The 20,995-nt window shown below is 41.9% G+C and overlaps 1 protein-coding gene across 3 annotated transcripts in view; it reads left to right on the top strand.

Moving 5' to 3' along the window:
• The window catches only part of CCNA1 (cyclin A1), a 36,717-nt gene extending 17,202 nt beyond the window's left edge, over positions 1–19,515 (top strand). Inside the window, exons 1-9 of one of the 3 annotated variants that reach the window (XM_031506479.3) lie at positions 13,386–13,508; positions 13,656–13,804; positions 14,866–15,109; positions 15,326–15,447; positions 16,119–16,342; positions 16,951–17,155; positions 18,012–18,125; positions 18,791–18,924; positions 19,247–19,515. In XM_031506479.3, coding sequence (XP_031362339.1) covers positions 13,673–13,804; positions 14,866–15,109; positions 15,326–15,447; positions 16,119–16,342; positions 16,951–17,155; positions 18,012–18,125; positions 18,791–18,924; positions 19,247–19,298 — 1,227 coding nt within the window. In that variant the 5' untranslated portion in view covers positions 13,386–13,508; positions 13,656–13,672 and the 3' untranslated portion in view covers positions 19,299–19,515. Of the gene's footprint in view, positions 1–13,385; positions 13,509–13,655; positions 13,805–13,829; positions 13,958–14,865; positions 15,110–15,325; positions 15,448–16,118; positions 16,343–16,950; positions 17,156–18,011; positions 18,126–18,790; positions 18,925–19,246 lie in introns of those variants that run through there. The other 2 variants (XM_085579033.1, XM_085579041.1) reach the window with 2 other exon arrangements.
• Positions 19,516–20,995: the final 1,480 nt, after the last annotated feature.

The raw sequence follows: 20,995 nt of genomic DNA, 5'->3' as shown, positions 1-20,995 counted from the left end.
TGCCCCTGATACCTAGCAACTTTGCTTCTAGTTATTTTCTAGGGAAGAGAAAAACCCAAAGAGTTTACTGATGGATTTACAGGCAGATTTTTCAGCGAGGTCAGATCTTTCATTTGCCTTCAATGCTTTTTTTCACAACTATAAATCTAGTTGTTTCCACTGATTGCTTTCCACTTGTGTGGATGAGAAAATTAGGTCAGTCACATCTACTGGGTGTCATCCTCTACTCATTTGCATTGGTGTAACCAGATAGTTGCTACACCTGTGAAAACAAGAGAGGGATGAGTAGATCTCAGCACAATGACTCACACCTGGTGGGCGTGCACCTAATCTCAGAAGTGTCTTTCGTGGTGGGGATTCTGCTTGGAAACTGATCTTTTGTGTCCACAAAGAGACTTCAGCATAAACACAGACAACCAAAAACAGGAAACCGTTTCAATTCCAGATTCACCTTTATGTTACTTGTTACTTTGGCTGCCATCACACAAAAAGTATTGGCTGGATTTCTTGATAGCAGAGTTTGAGAAGACTACATCAAAGCTAATCAAAAAGGCAGTTTTAGAGGAATGCCACTCCAGGTCCTTAAAATCCTTGTTGATCCTGGTAATCTTACTCACACAACCATCTTCTCATTACTAGAGCCCTCTTTATCTGAAGGAGTACCAAAGAATCCAAAATCTGGTAACATATTACCTGGAGCTGGCTCTAAGGTTCAACGCAATAATATTTCTGAAGCAAAGAAAGAAATTGTTTATAAGCACTAAGATTTTAATCGGTACCTCAACCAATAGTATTCAGTATTCTTCAAATATTGAGAATATGAAGCTTTATTTTAACTGCCTTTTGTCGCTGATCCATCTGATATCAAGACATCAAGAATGTAAGAATGAGCCTATAAGCCTATATGAGGCTATGGCTGATTTTCTGGATAATCTAATATGGATGGAGAAGAAAAAAGCAAACCCATATTTATCTAACCATTATCAGTGTCAGCTCAATGTCTCTCACTGTACAGTGCACACAGGACTGGACTCAACATCGACATTGAGTTACTTAACACTGAGTGACCCAGGGTAAGCCAGGCAAACTCTAAATCTGGGACATTTTCTGGTATCCTTCTAAATGCCAGCCAAGGCACAGGCAGTAAAATTTTGCCTTTTTGAGGCATGCCAAATCACTTTTGGATTGAGATTTGTGAAAGTGATTTTCTTTCCTTTTTTTGGACACTCTGAAAGATGCTGACAATGTTGTGAAAAAGGCCCACTAGCTCTTCAATGAAGTCCTGATTCAATAAAATCACAATAAATTAATAATAAATAAATAAACAGCTGAGAAACCTCATTTTTCTCCAGGTATGGTTAGATGAAGACACAAATCTCCTGAAATCCATTACAAAATCTAAAATGGTGCAGCTCAGTTCAACACCTGGTAGCATGAAAATTGACACAGATCAATACCTGAGGAGTTTTTAGCCCATTGTTTCCCTTTAGATATTCACAGTGTTTAGACATGTTCAGTTTGGTGTTTCTCTTATGTCACAGGAATGAGATCCAAGCTCCGTGCCCAGCACTGCCCATGCAACACTGCACACCCTCCTTCCAGTACCTGCTGCAGTACCCGAGCTCCTCAGGACTGAGGGAGAACCACGTTCCTTAGTAACTCCCTGTTCTCAGACCACAGTTATTCAGGGTGTCATGTCATTTGTTTCAGCCTGTTTTTATTGACTGGGTAAATAACTCCCTTGATTACAGCAGTTGCAGTCTTCCCTGGGGTTACATTTGGCAACCTGCTCACCCTTCTTAAACTGCACTGTTAATTAGGAGGCCTGTGTTTCCCTTCTTGTCAAAAGCAACTAAGCTCCTTGCCACTGGAATTCTTTCTTCTCCCTTCTCCTAGGGTGAGAGAACAGTGATTGTTTGGTTATGCTTCAAGTCTCTTGTATGCTTTTAAAAAAATCTGTAATTAATACTTTGAAAGGGTGTTTTTTCCCTTCTGTCTGAGCACATCTTGAGCACAACTTTTCAATGGCAATAAATGAAAATAAAGAATAGTTAATTGCACTCTCAGCATGACTCTGACATTACTTGGAGTTCTGCAAAAGCCTTGGATGGCTACATGTGAATGTTAAAGGAAGTCAGTGGGATATTTTTAACAAGCAACATGAGACTCCATTAACATGTTAGAGGGAGAAGTTTGGCCAAATACTGTCAAATCTTTCACAGTGTAAAAATCCAGAGACACTGGACTTTCTGGGTACACAGGGCAAGCTATTAGTGCCCTTTTCCTATTTTAGAAGAACGTAGTAATCGTCTTTGACCTGTTGAAAAGTATAAAGGGCATGAAAAGCTTGCTGAAGTCAAAGACAACACTAGATGTCAATATAAGCAGAAATAGCATTCCCATATGGGAAAATAATAATAGTATAATTTTTAAACACTGAATACATATTACTTATTACCATCAGCTATCACAGTCTGAGAGTTTCAGAAAATTAGACATTCATATGCTTCCAGATACAAAATAAAAATAACCACAAGAGATTGTATTCATCTCACATAACCTGTTGAGAGACTCTGTCTATAGCCAAAGGAGGGAGAAAGGCACCTCCTGAAGGTGACTCAGGTTTTCAGTCTTTAGGCTTCAAGTTTAAAATGAGATGTTCCCTTTACTTGCAAGAGAACATAAACTTATATTGTCATTAAGAGACAATAGCTTTTCAAGTAAGACATACTGTACTTTTCATATCTGGACTACAAGAACATTTTGTCTGATTTATATGCCACTGATCACTATCATGACCAGAAATATGGAATATAATGAGGATGCAGTAATTTCTGTAGCCACACAATGGGCACTTGAAAGAAACTTTGTATTTTTCTGAAGTGTTGGTCCTTGCCTGAGGTAGGCTGTTCAACTACATGAACCAATGATCTGCTAGGAAGACTGTCATGTACTTATTAATATCTTATTATTATTACCTATTTTCATATTCTTGTAAGAGCTTTATATTACATTTTAAAACCTTGACCTGACTTTCTGAAGTTGTATTTATGCAGACACTGAATGAAAAATATTTTTATTGGCTCTCAAGAATCATACTATTCTCTGCTATGAAGTACCCTGCTCAGTGCTTACAAACTCTTTAGCACTTTGTACTGTAACATTTTTATATAATTCGATTTGAAGGCATCCAGGTTCTAAGAATCACTTTAGTACCCAAAAAGTTAAATAGATAAGTTTATTACAATGCCTTAGGACAGCAATCACAGGTGTACTTAAAAATGTGAGCCTGGGAGAGGGTTGTTCTCATGTGCCACATCCATGCAGCCATCAGGACTGAAGAAATAAGAAATGGCAACTCTATTACAAGGAGATAGATTGAAAACTGGCTGAAATGGCAGGCTTAAAGGACTGTGGTCACTGTCACAAAGTCCAGATGGAGGCAAATCACTACCAGAGGTCAGTACTGAGGCCAACCCTGTTTTAACATCCTCATTAATAACCTGGATGATGGGAAGAGTACACCCTTAGCAAGTTTGCAAAATACAAACTAGGAAGAAGTGACTGATACAGAGAATTGGTGTGTTGCCCTTCAGAAGGACCTCATCAGGATGAAGAAATGGGCTAACAAAAGCCTCATAAAGTTTAGTGCAGGGAAATGCCAAATCCCGCACATGGGAGGAAACAAGCATGTGCTGGGGACAGCACAGGGACAGCTTGACAGGGAACAATCTTGGGGTCCTGATAGACAGCAGGGTTACCCCAAAGCAACCATGTGCTCTTGTTGCCAGGGTGGCCAGTTGCTGCCTGGGCTGCATTAGATAGAACATTGCCAGCAGGTTGAGGAAGGTGATCTGTCCTCTTCACTTAGCATTGGACATGCCACACTTGGACCAGTTCTGGGATCCTCAGTACAAGGTACAGATTTCTGGAGTGAGTCCAACACAGAGCTACAAAGGGACTGGAACATCTGACAGATGAAGAAAGGCTGAGAGAACTGTGAATGTTCAGACTTGGGAAGAAAAACCTTGGGGGAATCTCACCTATGAGTATAAAAATTTGATGGGAGAGAACAAAGAAGAAGGAGCCAGGCTCCTCTTCAATAACAGGACAAGAGGCAGCAGGCATAAACTGAAAGACAGGAGATTCCACCTGATCACAAGAAAGAATCATATTATTTCAGTGAAAATTCATATGTACAGTTCTCCTTGTATTTAATTTTGGAATATTTTCATTTCAGAAAGCTTTGAAACTCCTTCCTATTTGAATTTATGCATTTTTATTTATTAAGTGTATTATAACAGATAAGCAGTAGTAGTGCTGAAAGATAGATTGAACACCTAATTTTTAGACTCAGTAAAGGATTTAATACATTTTACTGATTGAAATAGCTTTTTAAATATTGTATCTCAGGTTGATTAAGTTCAGTGCACAGAGAATCTAGAAAAGGTATTCTGTACAATCACAAAGAAGTAACTCATCTTCATGATAAAAGGAATACTGATATTAAATGAACAAGAAGGAGACACTACTAACAGGAGAAGAGGAAAACAGTGACAATTATGCCTTGTTTTGGGGTATCTAGCTCCAAAGGCTTCCTTATTCACCCTAAAGAAGTGGGATTCTATATCTCCTTCACCCTGCTGTTGAGATCATTGCAAGAATCAGGTATAAAGGCCTCTGCAGTGCACCAAATACATGCTGGAGGAGGGCCACCATGCATTGCTGCCAGAAAATAAGATCTGAAATCCTGAAAAGTTTATTAAAAAATAAAAGCTCTTTACTCTCTTGGCACTAAGCACATATAAAAATATTAAAAAGCAATCTGAATACTAGACACTAAAAGGAAAAGAAACCTAAATTCAGGGAATGAGACGTCTGTAAGTACTGTCTCTGATAGTATATTCTTTTTCAAGAAAGGCATTTATTTCTCACTGTCTTATCAGTACTCCAGTGGTAGTCTGTGAGCTAGAGATAAAATGATTTTTTTTTTTTTGTGGCTAACAAATGAATTCTTACAGTATTCTAAAATGGCTACAGTTTGCTCACCTCTCAAATGTCTATCTCTTTTCAGGAGGGTATCAGAGATAAAGTTTTCCCAGTCTTTAGAGACAACCAATACATAGGCTATTAACTACCTGAGAATATGACATGTGTCGGCTTCTGGGGTGGAAAGTAGGAAAGGATGAAAGCAGGGAAAAGGCAGCAACTGGAGGACAGAACAGACACCAACCTTTTCACTGTTCAGAGTAAGAAGGGACGAAAGAGTTTGTTACTATGTTTTCTGAGAGAAGAACTGCTTCCAGCATAAGGAATTAGGTAAAGAAACATGCAGGTAAAAGCTTATGGGGCCAATTAGTCATTGATGCTATAGCCCAAACACAGCTCTGCAGGAGCTAATTTTCAGAGATGACTTGTTTTCATCTTAAAGGTCAAAGGTCTATTACATCATCTCACAGAGCTTCCTATTAGCATAACAAAATTATTTTTTCCTCGCTTAATCCAGAATACAGTCCAGTAGCAGGAATGTTTTTGGATGACATACATCTTAACTAAAGGCATATTGAAAACCTTGAAAGACATCCTGCTTTCCCCTGGGGGCTTACTGTAATAGGTCATGTTACAAACGTTTGCTTTATGTCTAATTGGAATCTGACTGTTTTCAGGTACCTGTCACTGAATCTTATTATCTCAATATCTGCTAGAATAAATGGGCTTTGCAGGCTTGGTATCTTCTTCCCAGGGGAATCCTAATGCAATCCTGTCATCTTTCTGTCTTCTGCTTAATAAGATGTTAAGATATTTAAATCTCTTCCTATAAGGCCCTTTTAAATTTTTTATACAAAAAACCTCCATATTTTTTCCTAGCATTTATCCTGCTCTTCATCCCTTGCTACATTTTTAACCCCTTTTTAATATACAGGCACTGGTTTTTCCCTATTAAAATCATTGTGTTTTCTACATTTTGGAGTTATTCTCCACTGTATTGAATTTGGAAATTCAAACTCAGTGATCTCAGAGCTTCCCAGTTTTCCAAGATATAACCAAGATTAATGTTATCAAGCTAAAGAGCAAACCTGAATAGGCTTTTTAAATTTTAAGCAATGTAAAATAGATGTGCTCTATTTTCCCCTACTAATTATTCATCTCCACTGTTTATATATAGATTTGCTCTATATTTAGTAATTGGATTATCCTATTGTGTGGATTTCTTTATTCACACTAGACTTTTAATATCCCTCCTACAAAGTCTTTTTTTTTTTTTGCAGCTCTGCATTGCATTTTTGTGAGAGGTATACATTTGCAATTACAGGAGTTCTATAAGTCATCATCACTGTGAATCACAGACATAAATAAACAAGACTGATGAAAGACCTTTTACTGCTATCAGCTATAACATGAAATGGGTTACACAGACAAGCTGTGACCTGTGAGATCAGATTGGTATCTGGAGTTTTAATCTCTGTTCTTGCTGTGGTAGAGAAAAATGGCTATCATTTATCACTAGCAAAGCATGCAGCAAGCAATAAGAACGTGGGAGCTCAGCTACTTTAAATAGCAGCTGCTGTGTATGCACATAGGCAGTGCTGTGCCATACATCTACTACAAACAATACGCTGCAATTATGAACACAGACACATAATAGGTGACTTGAAACAGCAGAGTTCAGATAATTGCAATGGCAAAGTGTAATTGCAGTGAGCAAGCATCATTAACTAATCTACTCAGATAATCAAGAGCCAACTAAAATTTCTCCATTACACTGTGGAGAAATCACAAGGTATTCCAATTAAACCAAAGAAAAAAGGCAGGGGAACTTGTCAAGTAATGGAAGAGTTTGGCTATATCAGTTTCCTCTTTCAACACACTGTGCTGGCCATAGGGCTAATAATACTGGTATATTGGTCAGGATTATATATATTGTGACAAGTGCACTGTTCTTTTTCTTTAGTTTGAAAACAGCAAGACTGCAGTGCTCCAGATATGATCAGTATAGTACAGCCTATTTGCTTCACATGTTATGGAATCTACAGGGATGGTCTGATGTCTCATCTTGGGGCTCATCCAATAGTTTTAATGAGTTTAATCACTGACTTCTAGGGAAAGCAGGGGAAAGAGTGCCAGGGACATGAAGCCTGGCAATGGCTCTGTTAAACCATCCTCTGTCTAATCTCTCCTTTCACCCATGCATGGTGGCATGTAGTCATGTACTTAATATGTCAGGCAAAGAGTTCAGAAGGCAACCACTCTTCCAGTTTAGTTAAAACACTGCCAGATTCCAGCAATGTCAAGTCTTGCATGCAAAGCAACAGTTACTAGCCATGATTCATTCTGATAAATAGTTGTAATTTTGATAATTTCCTCCAAAACCAAAACATGAATTGTTTTTGTTCTGAGATTTTGTTTTGCTGAGCTGCAGCCTTTATGAATAGCCTTTGCCTTCATAACACTATAGATGCTGATCACTGCACCTATTTTTCCAAACAACAAATACAAAAACTATTTTCCAGAATTATTGTTGCTCTTACTATAAATTTTGTTTTATTACTAAAAATTTTTGTTACAGATAGTTGATCTTCAACTAGTCATGCACAACTCATATGCTATATATATACACACCACTATGTTTGAATTATTAACACAAAGAAATAGAACAGATAGCAACAAATTAATTGTTCTTTTAATCTTAGAGTGGTTTGTATTGGAAGAGGATCTTGAAGATCATCTAGTTCCAATTCCCCTGCCATGAGAAGGGACACTTCCACCAGACCAGGCTGCCCGATTCAACCTGGCCTTGAACACCTCCAGGGAGGGGACATTCACAACTTCTTTGGGTAGTTTGTGCCCATGTCTCACCACCCTCACAGTAAAGAACTTTTTTCTAATATCTAATCTAAACCTACTCTCTTTCCGTTTGAACCCATTTCCCTTTCTCCTGTCACTATGTACTCTCATAAATAATGTCTCTCCATCTTTCCTGTAACTTCCCTTCAGGTACTGGAAGGTCACAATTAGATCACACCTTCTCTTTTCCAGGCTGAACAATCCAAATTCACTCAGCCTTTCTTCATAGGAGAGGTGTTTCATCCCAGAGCTGAATGCAGCACTGCAGGTGGGGTCTCACCAGAGCAGAGGAGAGGAGTGGAGTTCCTCCCTCACCCCAGTGGCCACCCTGCTTTGGATGCAGCCCAGGATACGGTTGGCTCTCTGTCCAGATGCTGCAGTCTGAGAACTTGTTTGTGCTTTGTAACCCGAGAAACTGTCCCCAGGGGTCAGCTTCTACAGGATCACCAAGTCCGAACACGAGTTTCTTTTGAAAGTTTTCAACTGTCAGCTTCTAAGTAGAAATAAGCAGTACCTGTCAATACCAGCTGAGTAACAGATGCCATAAGTATAGGGACCATAAATTAGGGGCCTGACTGAGAAAAGACATTATACAGCAAGGGCATTTCGGCATTCACTTCAGCAATATCTGGCAGAAAAACCTAGCAGTGGAGCTAGATGGTTATTAAAGAGAGTGATTTGAAGAATTCAGAAATGGCTGTTTCTGAATTATGCAGTATCATTTCAAGGTTCTGTCAAAGTTATGGGTGTTTTCCTGTGTAGTTCTGAAATGAAAAACAGAGCTGAGATATTAATGTTCTGTGCAGGACATTAATTTAAAACATGCATAGTGCTAAATCTTGCTATCGTCTGTTTTACAATACAGAGAAGCTTGTAAGGGAATAAAATATGGTTAGCAGAAATGTTTCATTTTAAGTTTGATGTTTTCTCTTCACTGATGCAGCACTAAAGGGCATAGTTTATGTTCTATTATCGTTTTGATACTGGAAAAGTTCATTTTCTTGTACTTCTGAGTGAAATGGAACTAAGTGCAGTGGCATTGGGCATCCTACATAGTCACAAAGCTAGCAGGAGCAGACTGCTGTGGAGAAGCAACCCCAAAGCCGTAACTTTTTGGAATTTTATTTGTTACCTTTTACAACACTTGATTCAAAAACAATATTTATCAATATTTGTATTTGGGGTCAACTTTAGGCTATTCTGCTGCTAAGCTGTAGTACAAAGCACCAAGGCTACTTCAGTGTACCTTAGGATCCAGTATGAAAGGCACTCAGACTTCACAAGCTACTGCTAAAAACACCATTTTCTGGACCTAACACAAGGACAGAAAGAATATATGTAATTTTACATCCCTTCAGATGTGAGAGCCCTGAGCCATGCAGCACCTCACAGACCTCTACTCAGGGCATATGGTATAGGTCCCATCCTGTAGAAAGGTTCCCTAACATTTTGGTTTTGAGACCTCTTATAGAATTTTCTTAGACAAAAAATAATGTATTCATCATATCTGTTGTCAAACAACTATGTTCACATGAGAACTTGCTGCTCTTCTTTAAGATAATGCCAAGGCCACACGGGTGGTGTATTAGAAAACACAGAGTGGGAGCTGCTTGTGGGCTCCTCTGTTACCATCACCCTGCTGAGTTTATCCTGAAGGACAAGCTGTACATGCAGCACAGGGCAGCACAGCCTGCTCGGGCTGACACTCATGGATTGCTAACTCTGTGGTGCAAAATAGTCTTCTGGTTAGGACTGTCACAACCCCAAAAGGGAAAACCTTGCAGCTGTTCAAGGCTTTAGGCTTTGCTTCCCTGCTGTGGGCATCAGCTGGTGCTGTGTCACACTGGTAGGTTCCTCTGCTCCCTGAAGTGAGCTCTGCCTCTTATCACACATGAGACAGAGTGGCAAAGGATTGTTTCTGAAGCATCCCTGTATTATCCAGCATGAGGGCAATGGGATTTGCAGGCAGACTGTGCTTCCAGCTTAGGCAACCTACTAGGATAATAAAGATGCAGAGTGCATCAGGCTTCTCACAGCATCAACCACACTATGTACAACACAGCTGCAAGCACAGAAGACAGAAGCAAGAGTCCTGATGTAGAGGGAACAAGATGCTCATGGCTCTATCTGGGACATAGTTCAAATGCCTAGTACAGACAGTGCAAAGTGATCTATCACCCTGTATGTGAAGAGCTGGTGGCTCAAGACTATGTCTTGGTCTTGTTTGTATGCCTTGGCCAACAACTCCTGAGCCCTGTACTTATGTCCTACTTCTTGACCATTTTTCCAATTTTGGTGGTTCAGAAAAACAGCAAAACTCAAGATACAGTCTATGTATGCTTAAGTAATGTGAAATTAATTTACTAGTAGGATAATTATAACACACTTCAGCCAGGGGACTATCCACAACCCAAGGAATCATAGCCGTGTGAAAGAAGTAATGTTCTCCACTGCTTTGCTACTTTAAGACCATAAAACAAGGTCCTGATAGGACCTTGCACATCACTGAGTTCAGACACTGCTCTCAATGTCAAGAAGACTTCATAATTCTTTTTAGAAACTTTCTGACTCTAAGACTGCTCCTACAGCACATTTTCCAGGGTGTTATGCAGCTGTGCATCAGATTTGCTATTCAGGGGGATTTCCATTGTCGCTTTGCCATAAAGCTGACCTCAGAAGAGTCTATGCCACACATGGACCTGCTGTGTGGTTTCTCAATGCATTGGCCTGGAAAGACTTGTCAAATACTGAATGTGACCTGGCCAAAGTAATTATAAGTGTCTAACCTTCCTGAATGTGTTTTCCAATATGAGTGCCATGTTGTAATTCAATGTGAGACTTGGAGGAGCAAGGCTGGAAAGTTGCAACACTCTTCCATGAACTGATTCTCATATTACACCTGCACTTAATTGTAAGACTATGACTTTTATTGTCAGCAATGGTGCTACTCCCAGGCTGCAGACCAAATAACTATTTAGGCCAAGATGAAAGCCCAGGGATTAAAGCACCCTAGGAACCAAAAAATACTTCAAAGGGTGAAGAGAAAAGGGGACAGCTGACAGTGGTTTAATTTGTGGGCAGAGGGGTCCATGCCCCAGATTGTGAACTGAAGCCTGCACAGAGCTTGCTGTGTAAAAACTGGGAATTAACTGTGATTTTTAGAGAAAAAAGCAGAAACCAGTGCCTGTTCCCACAGCATGGAATAAGACCCTTTAGCTGAAAAAAGCACCAAAGCTGGACAACATTTGAAGCAAAGACCACAAAAAGGAGAAAGAACTAAGGATCTAGGAAAGGCTGACAAGACAAAAAAGTGCTTTAACACTATCTTTTCTGGAGGCACAGAGGAGGGAAGCACCCCTGCCAAGTCAGGAATTGCTCTGACTTCTCTGTCTTCCTAGAAAACATCAGTAAGACAGTGATTACTGCAAGAAGCCCTAGGAGTCCACTCAGGAAGGCTTCAGCTTCCTCTCAAACACACAGGGAAGCTCGGAAGCAAATGACTAATGGCCCAAAGCTTTATTTGATTTGCTGCTACAATTAAATAGTGGCTGGCAAAGCTCACTGGCCTCCCTCAGGTACTAATCTATACTGGGCTGTTTCAAAGAGTTCCTGAGAAACTGGTGCTTAGATAACCTCATTAAAAGCATTTGAGAGGCGTTTCAGTTACATTAATGCACAATATGGCTAGTGAGGATAGCCATCTGCTGCTCATACATAAAAATATGAATAAATCATCTGTTGGCTAGCTGAGGTTCCTAAGTTATATATAAATGGAATAAAGATATGATGGGTACTTGGATATAAAGAGTGCTCACAGAGTGAACATTAATTTGGTAATTCCATAAAACAAAAGGATAAGGAGTGTTTGAAGTTCCACTTAGGCTAATATTTGATTTCAAAGGCTGGCAACTAAACTAATTTCTTTTCAGAAATTAAAACCTGGCACAAAAATGTTTAAATTACTGCCCCCAAGTGAAGTGTTCCTTCTGCAAACCAGGGGGTTAGAAATTAAAGAAAGAAAAGAACATGGATATACAGCATAATCTTCTGTTTTCCTGACTTGCCTTTGCGTACACCTGTAGCCATGACAGATCCACTACAGTAACTACCTACTTACAGCCCTATTGCTGCAAGTATATAGAGCCCCTCCCATCCAAAAGGAAAAATTGCTTGTCATGAACAGGTAATATTTTTCACCTTCAGATATACCACTTGCCCCTTATGGTAAATTCCTTTTTGGGGGTTCAGTGGGAATTGGTTAAAAAATAAATGTAAGAAAATTGTGAAGAAAAAATGTAGCCCTTTAATGCAGATTGGATCAGAAGAATTGCAAAAAAAACCAATTCTGGCAAAAGATCCTGCTTGATATATCCAAATTTTGGATCATATCTTCTACATTTCAATCCCTGGAGAGCATCTCAAGAAGTATCACTTCTGCATTTCAATCCTGGAGAGCATCTCAAGAAGTATCATCACTGCCAAGGCACAGACAGTTTTGACAAAATTCTCTTTAATTTGCTCTTACAAATCTGTAATAAGGGAAATTCTTAAATTTCCCGTGCTGTCTCTTCTGGGGCATCACAATTCTGTCATCTAACCTAAATCTCATGCTGAGGTTTCAGCTGCAGTAACTCTTGCTCTTTTGTCTTCACTATGGACTTTCAGAGAGCTCATGTGCCACACATGCTATATACTCCTGTTTGTTCCTGCTCGGCCAGCTATGCCCCGGTGAATCATGCCCAGGCTGAGGTTGACTGTAACATAAATCTCATGCTGAGGTTTCAGCTGCAGTAACTCTTGCTCTTTTGTCTTCACTATGGACTTTCAGAGGGCTCATGTGCCACACATGCAATATACTCCTGTTTGTTCCTGCTCGGCCAGCTATGCCCCGGTGAATCATGCCCAGGCTGAGGTTGACTGTAACATCCTGTATCCTCTTCACGGAGCTGCTACTGGCTGCTCCCCATCCTGGCTCTGCATCCACTAGCTCTGACCTTGCACTTGTGCTTCAGGAGCATCCTGATTTTCCCGAACATTTCTCCAGTTTCCTTAGATCGTTTCAGAAATCTAATCGTGTTCCCCAGCATGGCCACAGCCTTCCCACAAAGTGAGCAAACGCGCTGCCTGTATCACTAACCACATCACTGGTGACAAACTTTGGTGGTTTGAATGAACCGCTGTGTTTCCCGTGCTGGCAGCTGAGCACTGCTTAGCCATGCAATAGCCGCGCCAGGTCGGCACCTAGCTGTCCCTCGGCTTGGACTTATCACGGGAGTCAAACCCACCCTTAAACTAAAAGCTCCTTTTTCTTGCGCATCCTTTATCAAAGGCTTTATGAAGTCCGAGCCCAGCTGTTCCCACAGAGCCGCTGCTGCTGCGCATCCCATCCTTGGGAGCGCAGGCGGAGCGGCCGGGCGGCGGGCCGGGCGGCGCTGGCAGCGGCGCTCCGCGGGCGCTGCGCGGGCCGGGCCGCCGGGGTCTCCATGGCGACCCGCGGCCGGCGGGGCGGCGCGCCGGGGGTTGAGCGGCCGGGCTGCCAACCGGCCGCGGCCAACAGCCGCCGCCTCCAGCGGCCGCGCCTACCGGGGCCGGCGGGCGGCCTGGGCGGCGCAGGGCGGCCCGTCCCTTCCGTGGGCTGGTGGCGAGCGGAGCCGGGCAGCGCGGTGGGGCACCCCTTATCCGGCGAGGCGGGCGGGAGGAAGGGGTTGCCGGGGGCGCGTTTGTGGTCTTTCGAAGGATTTTTTATTATTTTTTTCCCCCCCCTCCGCGAATTCGTTTTATTTCTGTGGGTTTTTTCGCTCCTCCGAAAGGTACGGGCGTCGGGGCGATGCATCGCACTGGAGAGAAGAGCCGTGCGGGGCGGCGGGAGTCCTGCCCCGCCGCCCTGCGCAGCAGCGGCGGCCGGGCCGTGCTGGCGGTGCTGACGGAGAACGGGCAGCAGCGGCGGCCCGGCGGCCAGGTGAGCCCCGCGGCCGGCAGCACTGCCGCCCCCCGCCCGCAGAGCCCGGCCGAGCAGCCGCCGGCATGAGCGGTGCACGCACCTGCCTCGAGGCTGCCGGCAGAGGCCCGGCGTGGCGGGGTCAGAAGGTGACTCGGACTCCAGTTCTTAAGCGTGAGTTTCCCGAGAAACCCTGCTAGTAACCGCTCAGTCCTAACCTGCGGGTGCTTCCCCGTGGAAGTACTCTGCGTAAATAATTCATCCTGGAAGGAAGGGATATGCTTCTCGACAGCTTCCCCTCCTCAGTGTAGGGGGTGGTTTAAAGAAGGGCTGTCCACTGACCCAAAGCTCTCCTTGGTGTGTGGCTAGCCGTGCTCAGTTCAGGGTGCCAGAGCCTTCAAGAAGTTCAAGTCAATGACATGTCGTTTTTCTGCCTTTCTGTCCCCTGAGTCCCCTGGAGTCTGCTGGTGGGGCAGGGATAATGTTACTCTTCTGACCTAAAACAGCAGCAAGTATGGGTACACAAATTCTTCTTGGTTTTGGCTGTGTTACTAGCAGAAGATGGTGTGAAGGATTGTAGCCTGGTCACACATGGTTTGAAGGGCTGCAATGCTTAAGCTCAAAAATTCAAACTTCAGTTTGAATACTCAAACTCTACTTGAAATGCCTTCTTGCTGGTGCAGTCCTTCCTAAGTCTGTGGCAGTGCTTGAGCACTTTTGTTAACTTGCTGCACTTGCAACTGCTCCTTGCCAGAGCTGAATGTATAGCAGACTGGACTTTCTAGCCCCTTGGAACTGAGCAGCACCCACGTTGTCCTTGGTGGGAGGCTCTGAATATGATGCTGCTCCCCTGGTTTCCTGACTTTTGCTACTCTTAAGTTTTTCTGTGAGGAGTCTGTCACAGCGAGACAGCAACAAGTGGCACCAACTTCAGAAGCATCATAGGTAGTTGGTGGCTTTTCCCATTAACTTTTGTCATTGGTGTCTGTTACACAGAAAGTGATTTTCTTTTTGCAAACACGTGACACACTGTTTTCCTCGTAAGTTGCCCTCCCACAGTGTTACTGTGTGCTCTGCTTCAGGATGCTGCTGTTATCAAGCGCTTCTCTGGCTTTGGAAACATCATCCCCTCCTCTAGAAAAGACGAAGTGCCCAGCTGCATGGTCAGTGCTGTATCAAAGCAACGTTTTGCTATCTACAGAGATGACCCAGAAGATAAAGAAAACTACAGCTGCCAAGTGTCTGAAGAGCTGGAATTAAGCCACTGTGAACTGGATACCAGTGCAATGACATCCAGTATTCACCGGCTGCTGGATCTGAGTTCAGGTAACTCCTGTTACTGCTCAGATGGTGTCCTTAGCACAACCACATGTAGGGTGGTTATGAGTTGTGAATTGTAAGTTAGTGTGTAGATTATGTGACAATAAATAACACTAGAAGCTAACTTGGATTGTGAAGGGCAACACTTCTGAGCTAAAATTAGCGAGAGAAAGTCAAGAGATTAATTATACAAATGTCTTGCTGCTTCCTATTACCTGTTAGGCTCTCCTATGGTAGTGGACACATCCTTCCAATCCCAGCCAGAGGATCACATGGAAGATGTTGTAACTCTGGCTGTGGGAGAGTATGCAGAAGACATTCATCAGTACCTCCGAGAGGCTGAAGTAAGTTGCTATGGGAAGCTTTTAGGTACCTGTGGTAAGCTGCAATATTGCAAAGATTCAAGGCTGCCACTGAACTACAAAGAAGAGAAATAGTAAAAGTAATTTCTTAAGGCAGCATATAGTCAGTAATAAGTTCTTTCAGGATTAATGCATCCCTGTTAATTCCTGATGGGAGCATCTCTTGACTGTTAGGTATGAAGACTTCTTGCAAATGGGAGAAGAATGCTGAAAAAGTGCTAAAGCAGTTTGATGTGATCTCACTGATAGCTCTCTGGCTATAGCAGTACTTATTCTTACCTTCCTGTGTCAGAGCACTGAAGTGCAGTCTCCTGATGGGAAGAAGGGGGAAAATCTGATTGGTTCATTTTCAGATCCTTCTGAATGGCTCAACTGATGGCAAAGGCTGTCCACAGTCCAGGAAGTGCTTTACTATTCTCCTGCTAACACCAGAGTTTCAATCTGTCTCTTCAGTGTAGAAATACTACTTTCTAGAGATGCCACTAGCTGGGAATAATTGCCACTAGCACAACAATTGTAGTTAGTACTTATATTTATTAAGAGTGGGACAACCCCTGCTCCTTTTAGTGTAAGTATAAAGAATATTCATCAGCTCAGCCATCCATGGTTCTCTTCAGAGTGATCATCCTGATTCTTCAACTCTTTCCAAACAGCTAAGATTTAGGCCCAAGCCCTTCTACATGAAGAAGCAGCCAGATATTACAACAGGAATGCGTGCTATCCTGGTAGACTGGCTGGTGGAAGTAGGGGAAGAGTATAAACTTCGGACAGAGACTTTGTACTTGGCAGTGAACTTCCTGGACAGGTTTCTTTCCTGCATGTCTGTTCTCCGAGGGAAGTTACAGCTTGTAGGAACAGCAGCAATTCTTCTGGCTGCGTAAGTGTTTCATCTTCTGAAATCTTGGTGATCTGAAGCCTATTTTTGGGCTTAGTCTTGTAGTGTAATTTGAATTAGTAGGTTGCTTTTCATGATGTCTCAAGATAGGCTCCTTTGGTACTATTAAAATTAAACATTTACTGTTGAATGTGAAGAACTGTAGTGGGGAAAACTTGTAAGCATTAACACAGGAGCAGAAGCAGCAGCATTACAGTGTTAAACTGCTAGCCTGTAAGGCTGTAATGGACTCAGTTGCAATGTACAGTTAGCCTTTAACTGCTCTAACTACACAGAGTAAGAAGTATAGCTTAGGGGTGCATGGGTGTTTGTCTGGAGTGTGCTGTATTACTGTTCCCCACTGAAAAATTGCTGTTAAGAGCTAACAACATGAGTGTATGTCTGTCTAGACTGATGACTCGGAGTTCCTCTAAGCATATTTGCCCAAGTTTGAAACTAAATTGTTAGCTAGCCTGGAGGAACAAGTAAAATTAGAGCTTTCCACAAGTTTTAGTAATGTCATGTTCTCATCCTGATATGGGTATAGCACAAAGATTTCTTTTACTATAACTTCAAAGCTGACAAATGTAGCTTCTATATCCCTTTTTCAGGAAGTATGAAGAGATCTACCCACCAGATGTGGATGAATTTGTCTATATAACAGATGATACCTACACAAAGAAGCAGCTGCTAAGAATGGAACACTTGCTTCTCAAAGTGCTGGGTTTTGACCTAACAGCCCCAACCATCAACCAGTTTCTCCTTCAGTATATTCAGAGGTGTGGAATCTGTATGAGGACAGAGAACTTTGCAAGGGTATGGACTATCTGCCTTCTGGGTCTGAGGGGGAAGAAGTGATCTTTAAAAGGAGAACTACTTGCATTTCATGAAACTGTCTCTGCAACAGGCCTAAAAGTGCTTGTTTCATAGTGGTGGCTTGTGTGCAGAGATTTTTGAATAGATGCCTCATGGAAATCCTAGGTTTGGTCTGTCTTGTCTGGTCAGGGATAATTCACTGACCAGGCAATTTAGTGGTAAAAATCTGGTGTTTTTTCCAACAGTGCCTGTATAGCAAGTATGGCCTGTATTTGGTGCTACTGCGTATTGCTCCACAGTGACACAGAATATAGCTGCGTAGCTGCATAGGAGTTGCCTGGAGTAGGCAGCCATGCTTAGAAACAGCAAAATTACAGTAAAACATCTGACCACCTGCTTCTCTGCAAAGGGTATAGGATTGTACAATGACTCTAGTCCAACAGAGCCCGTATTGTGCTTCTTAGAACTGTCCATTTATCCCTTATGTCCAGGTGGGGTCTACCTATATAAACAAGAGCCTTAGCAGATGGGGAGAGTGTGTCTGTAAGTTTTATGAAACTTCACTTTTCTGAGTCTCTACCTGTAAAATCAAGTCAGATCTGATGAACCAGAACTTCAGATTAGAGTAGATGGGTTAGGCTTTGGCAAAATGTGGTCTTTCTGTCCCCACTGAAACATGATAAAGGATCTTCTGTAAGATCAACAGGACTGTAATGCTAATTCTTCTCACTAAATACATAGTTTATGCTTTTGTGCATCATACTGAGACCATTGCCAAACTGTAATACTTGCTGTATTGGACTGATTGTACCAACTAGATTGATTCTTTTTGAAAAGCTTGGATTTTCTTGTTCAGTATCTTGCAGAGCTGAGTCTCCTTCAAGTCGATCCTCTTCTGAAGTACCTTCCTTCACAAATTGCTGCAGCAGCCTACTGTTTAGCAAACTATACAGTGTACAGATCTTTCTGGGTAAGAACAACAATTATGCATTAATAAATAGCTCAAGTATTTTGTTGTTGTTAGAACTGGGCTGAGAAGGAGGAGTAGCAGCTACAAAGTATATTGTTCTGAAGGCTGAAATCCTAGGATGAGCAGTTGTTCTTGAGTTAATGAGCCTACGTGATAAATTACTGTTAAGTAAACCTGAAATATCATGCCTCTTCTCTGAAACGGAAGGGGTGTTACTGTCTTGCTCACTTATATCAGGACTGTACCAAAGGCCTCACAAATGTCCAAAACTACACCCCCAGATACAATTGAGGGTCTTTCTGGGAGGAAGGGGAGAACTGAATCTGTCTACTTGAGTGACTATACTGCTATGTAATTGTGGCTGCTTTACCACAAGCCTTGGTAGACCTTCCAGCTGTATGTTGGAGGAATAGTTTTAGTATAGAGTAAGATCCAAAAGAGATATAATGGATATATATGCTTAGAGCAGAAGGAGCTTGTCAGACTTTGTGGCACCAAGGAAGACCTAGAGTCTGATGGAACAATATAATTGAATATTTTTCATGCTTAAAGAATCTGGAGTGAGCTCTGATGTAGTGAAAAGAGTTTCTGCTTCCGTGGGAAACCCATCTTCTAGATGACTGCTGGCTACAATGGAATAACACTGTTTTTTCTCATCCGACCAGCCAGAAACACTTGCTGCATTTACTGGATATTCATTAAGTGAGATTGCGCCTTGCCTGACTGATGTGCACAAAGCATGCCTTGATGCATCCCATTGCCAGCTGCAAGCTATTAAGCAGAAGTATAAGCACCCAAAGTAAGTAACCAGTATGCCAGTGTCTTGGATAGCTGTAAGTACAGGATGACTCTGGTTTTCCAGCTTGGGCTGTGACTGCTGTGGCTCTCTCATAGTTGTCAGATTCTAGTTCTGAAACAGAAACTGCCATCAGCCCCTTGAGGAGAATATTTTTCTGACCAGAAAAGTGATTAATCCATAAGTATGCAGATGCATTGGATAACAGCTTTGTCTGCAGTGTTGCAGGATCATGCTTCTCTTCTCCAATGTATTACACAATCAGGTGATAGTTCAGCTGACAAATCTGAAACCAATATCTGTAGTCACTTCATTTCTATTCCAGGTACCTGCAGGTGTCTCTTCTGGAGCTCCCAGCAGTTCTTCCTCTACACTAGACACTGTGGATCCTGGACTTGAAGATTACTGTGTCCCAATCAACAAAGGTGGTCTAACATTTCATAGAGCACTGCGGGTCACTTGTCTGTAATCACAATGATCAGAATGGTTTTTAAGCTAATATTTTTTAATAAGATGCCTTTTTTTAAATAGGTATTAGACTATAGCTCTTAACATAACTGAAAGCACTTTTAATAAACGTTTTATTACACTCTACTTCTGTGAATCTTCTGACTTCAGTTAATACCTGCAGTAACAGTGAATGGAATGAATTTTTGAATGCTTTTTTTTTTTTTGTTGTTGTTGGTTTGGTTTGGTTTGGTTTGGTTTGGTTTGGTTTGGTTTGGTTTTTTTGGGTGGGATTTGTTTTTTACTAAATAGCTGTAAGCACATATAAGCTGGCTGGAGTGGATAAAGCAGAGCTTTTAAACCGCCACAACCTGACATCCCTGTAAGCACAGGTGATTTGCTGTAGTCCTGTTTGTTCTTTCTTCAATGAGAAAAGATCCTCTGGGCATGAACAGAAGCTATTTTCTCTGATTTGTTTAGCATATCAGACCAAGAACATCCACATACAATTGGTCTGTGAACTCTGAACATGTTTGTAGAAGGTCGTCAGTGTTGAGGTAAAAGTCAGACTTCCCTTTATGGAGACAAAATAGGGGATGGTTCTGCAGGGAATTGGAAGATTATGGCTGGCGGAGCTTTAGGAACTTTTCATACACTGGTGAACAGACTGCATTAGAGAGCAATGCTAAAAGCTATGAGGTACTGGAACAGTAGAGTTAATCTGGATGGCTCCTGAGTAATTTTTATAGTGTGGAATGTTGTTATAACAAACCTGTCCGAGATGACTTCTCATATCACTAGAGCACTGGTGATCACCTGGGAAGGGAGGGAGCTCTTAGCTAACTTAGCCTGAGCTGCTACACAGTCTTTGTCTCCCACTGTCAGTTATTTGTTAGGTATTGCTTTAAAAAAACCCCAAACATCCAAACAGAACACCACCTTGTACTCTCAAACACAACCCCTGTCCAAAGTAGTTTAAAAATCGATTGGTCATACTGGTCAACATGTAGAAAGCTATAATCCACTCATCTAAATGGTAAGGTAAGTCTGAGGTGTGCTTGTACTGCAAGAGTTTAAAACTTCCAGGGCTTACTGCTTCCTAAGAGAATGATCTGTACAGTGCATTTTGAGTTTCCAAGCAGGAATAGGTTTAACACTTGACACCAGTATGCAATTCAGCAGAAATATTAAGTCTAGCTAGCCTCTTATTTTAACTTTAAAACCTGATTATGCCAATATGTGTGCATGAGGCTCTTAGCTTTGGTATTCCCTCAATGTATGTAAGACTTCTTTTTCCTTAATTCCTCCCTGTGCAGCCTGGTGGATCTTTGTAGTAATGCAAACTCTTGTATTTCTCCAAAGTGGAGGTAGTGGTGATAACTGCTTCACTTGTGTCAAGGTAAGCATCCTTTAAGGGAGGGGAGTATTCCATTTCAGTCTACCATAGTCTTGTGCTGTTGTTTCAGTCTAGTTCTTGGTCTCTTGCTTCGAACACTTTTTAATCAGGTAAGTGAATTTGTCTTGATATATACTGATAATTATAGAAGTGACCAAATATCCCATGCTCGTGTCTGTGGCATTCATTTTGTGGTGGGGGCCTCAATCCATGGATTTTGTCCATGCACTG

This window comes from Lonchura striata, chromosome 1 (assembly GCF_050655825.1).
Source record: "Lonchura striata isolate lonStrDom1 chromosome 1, ASM5065582v1, whole genome shotgun sequence".
Lineage (NCBI taxonomy): Eukaryota > Metazoa > Chordata > Aves > Passeriformes > Estrildidae > Lonchura > Lonchura striata.
This window is presented reverse-complemented; position numbering and strand designations above follow the sequence as displayed.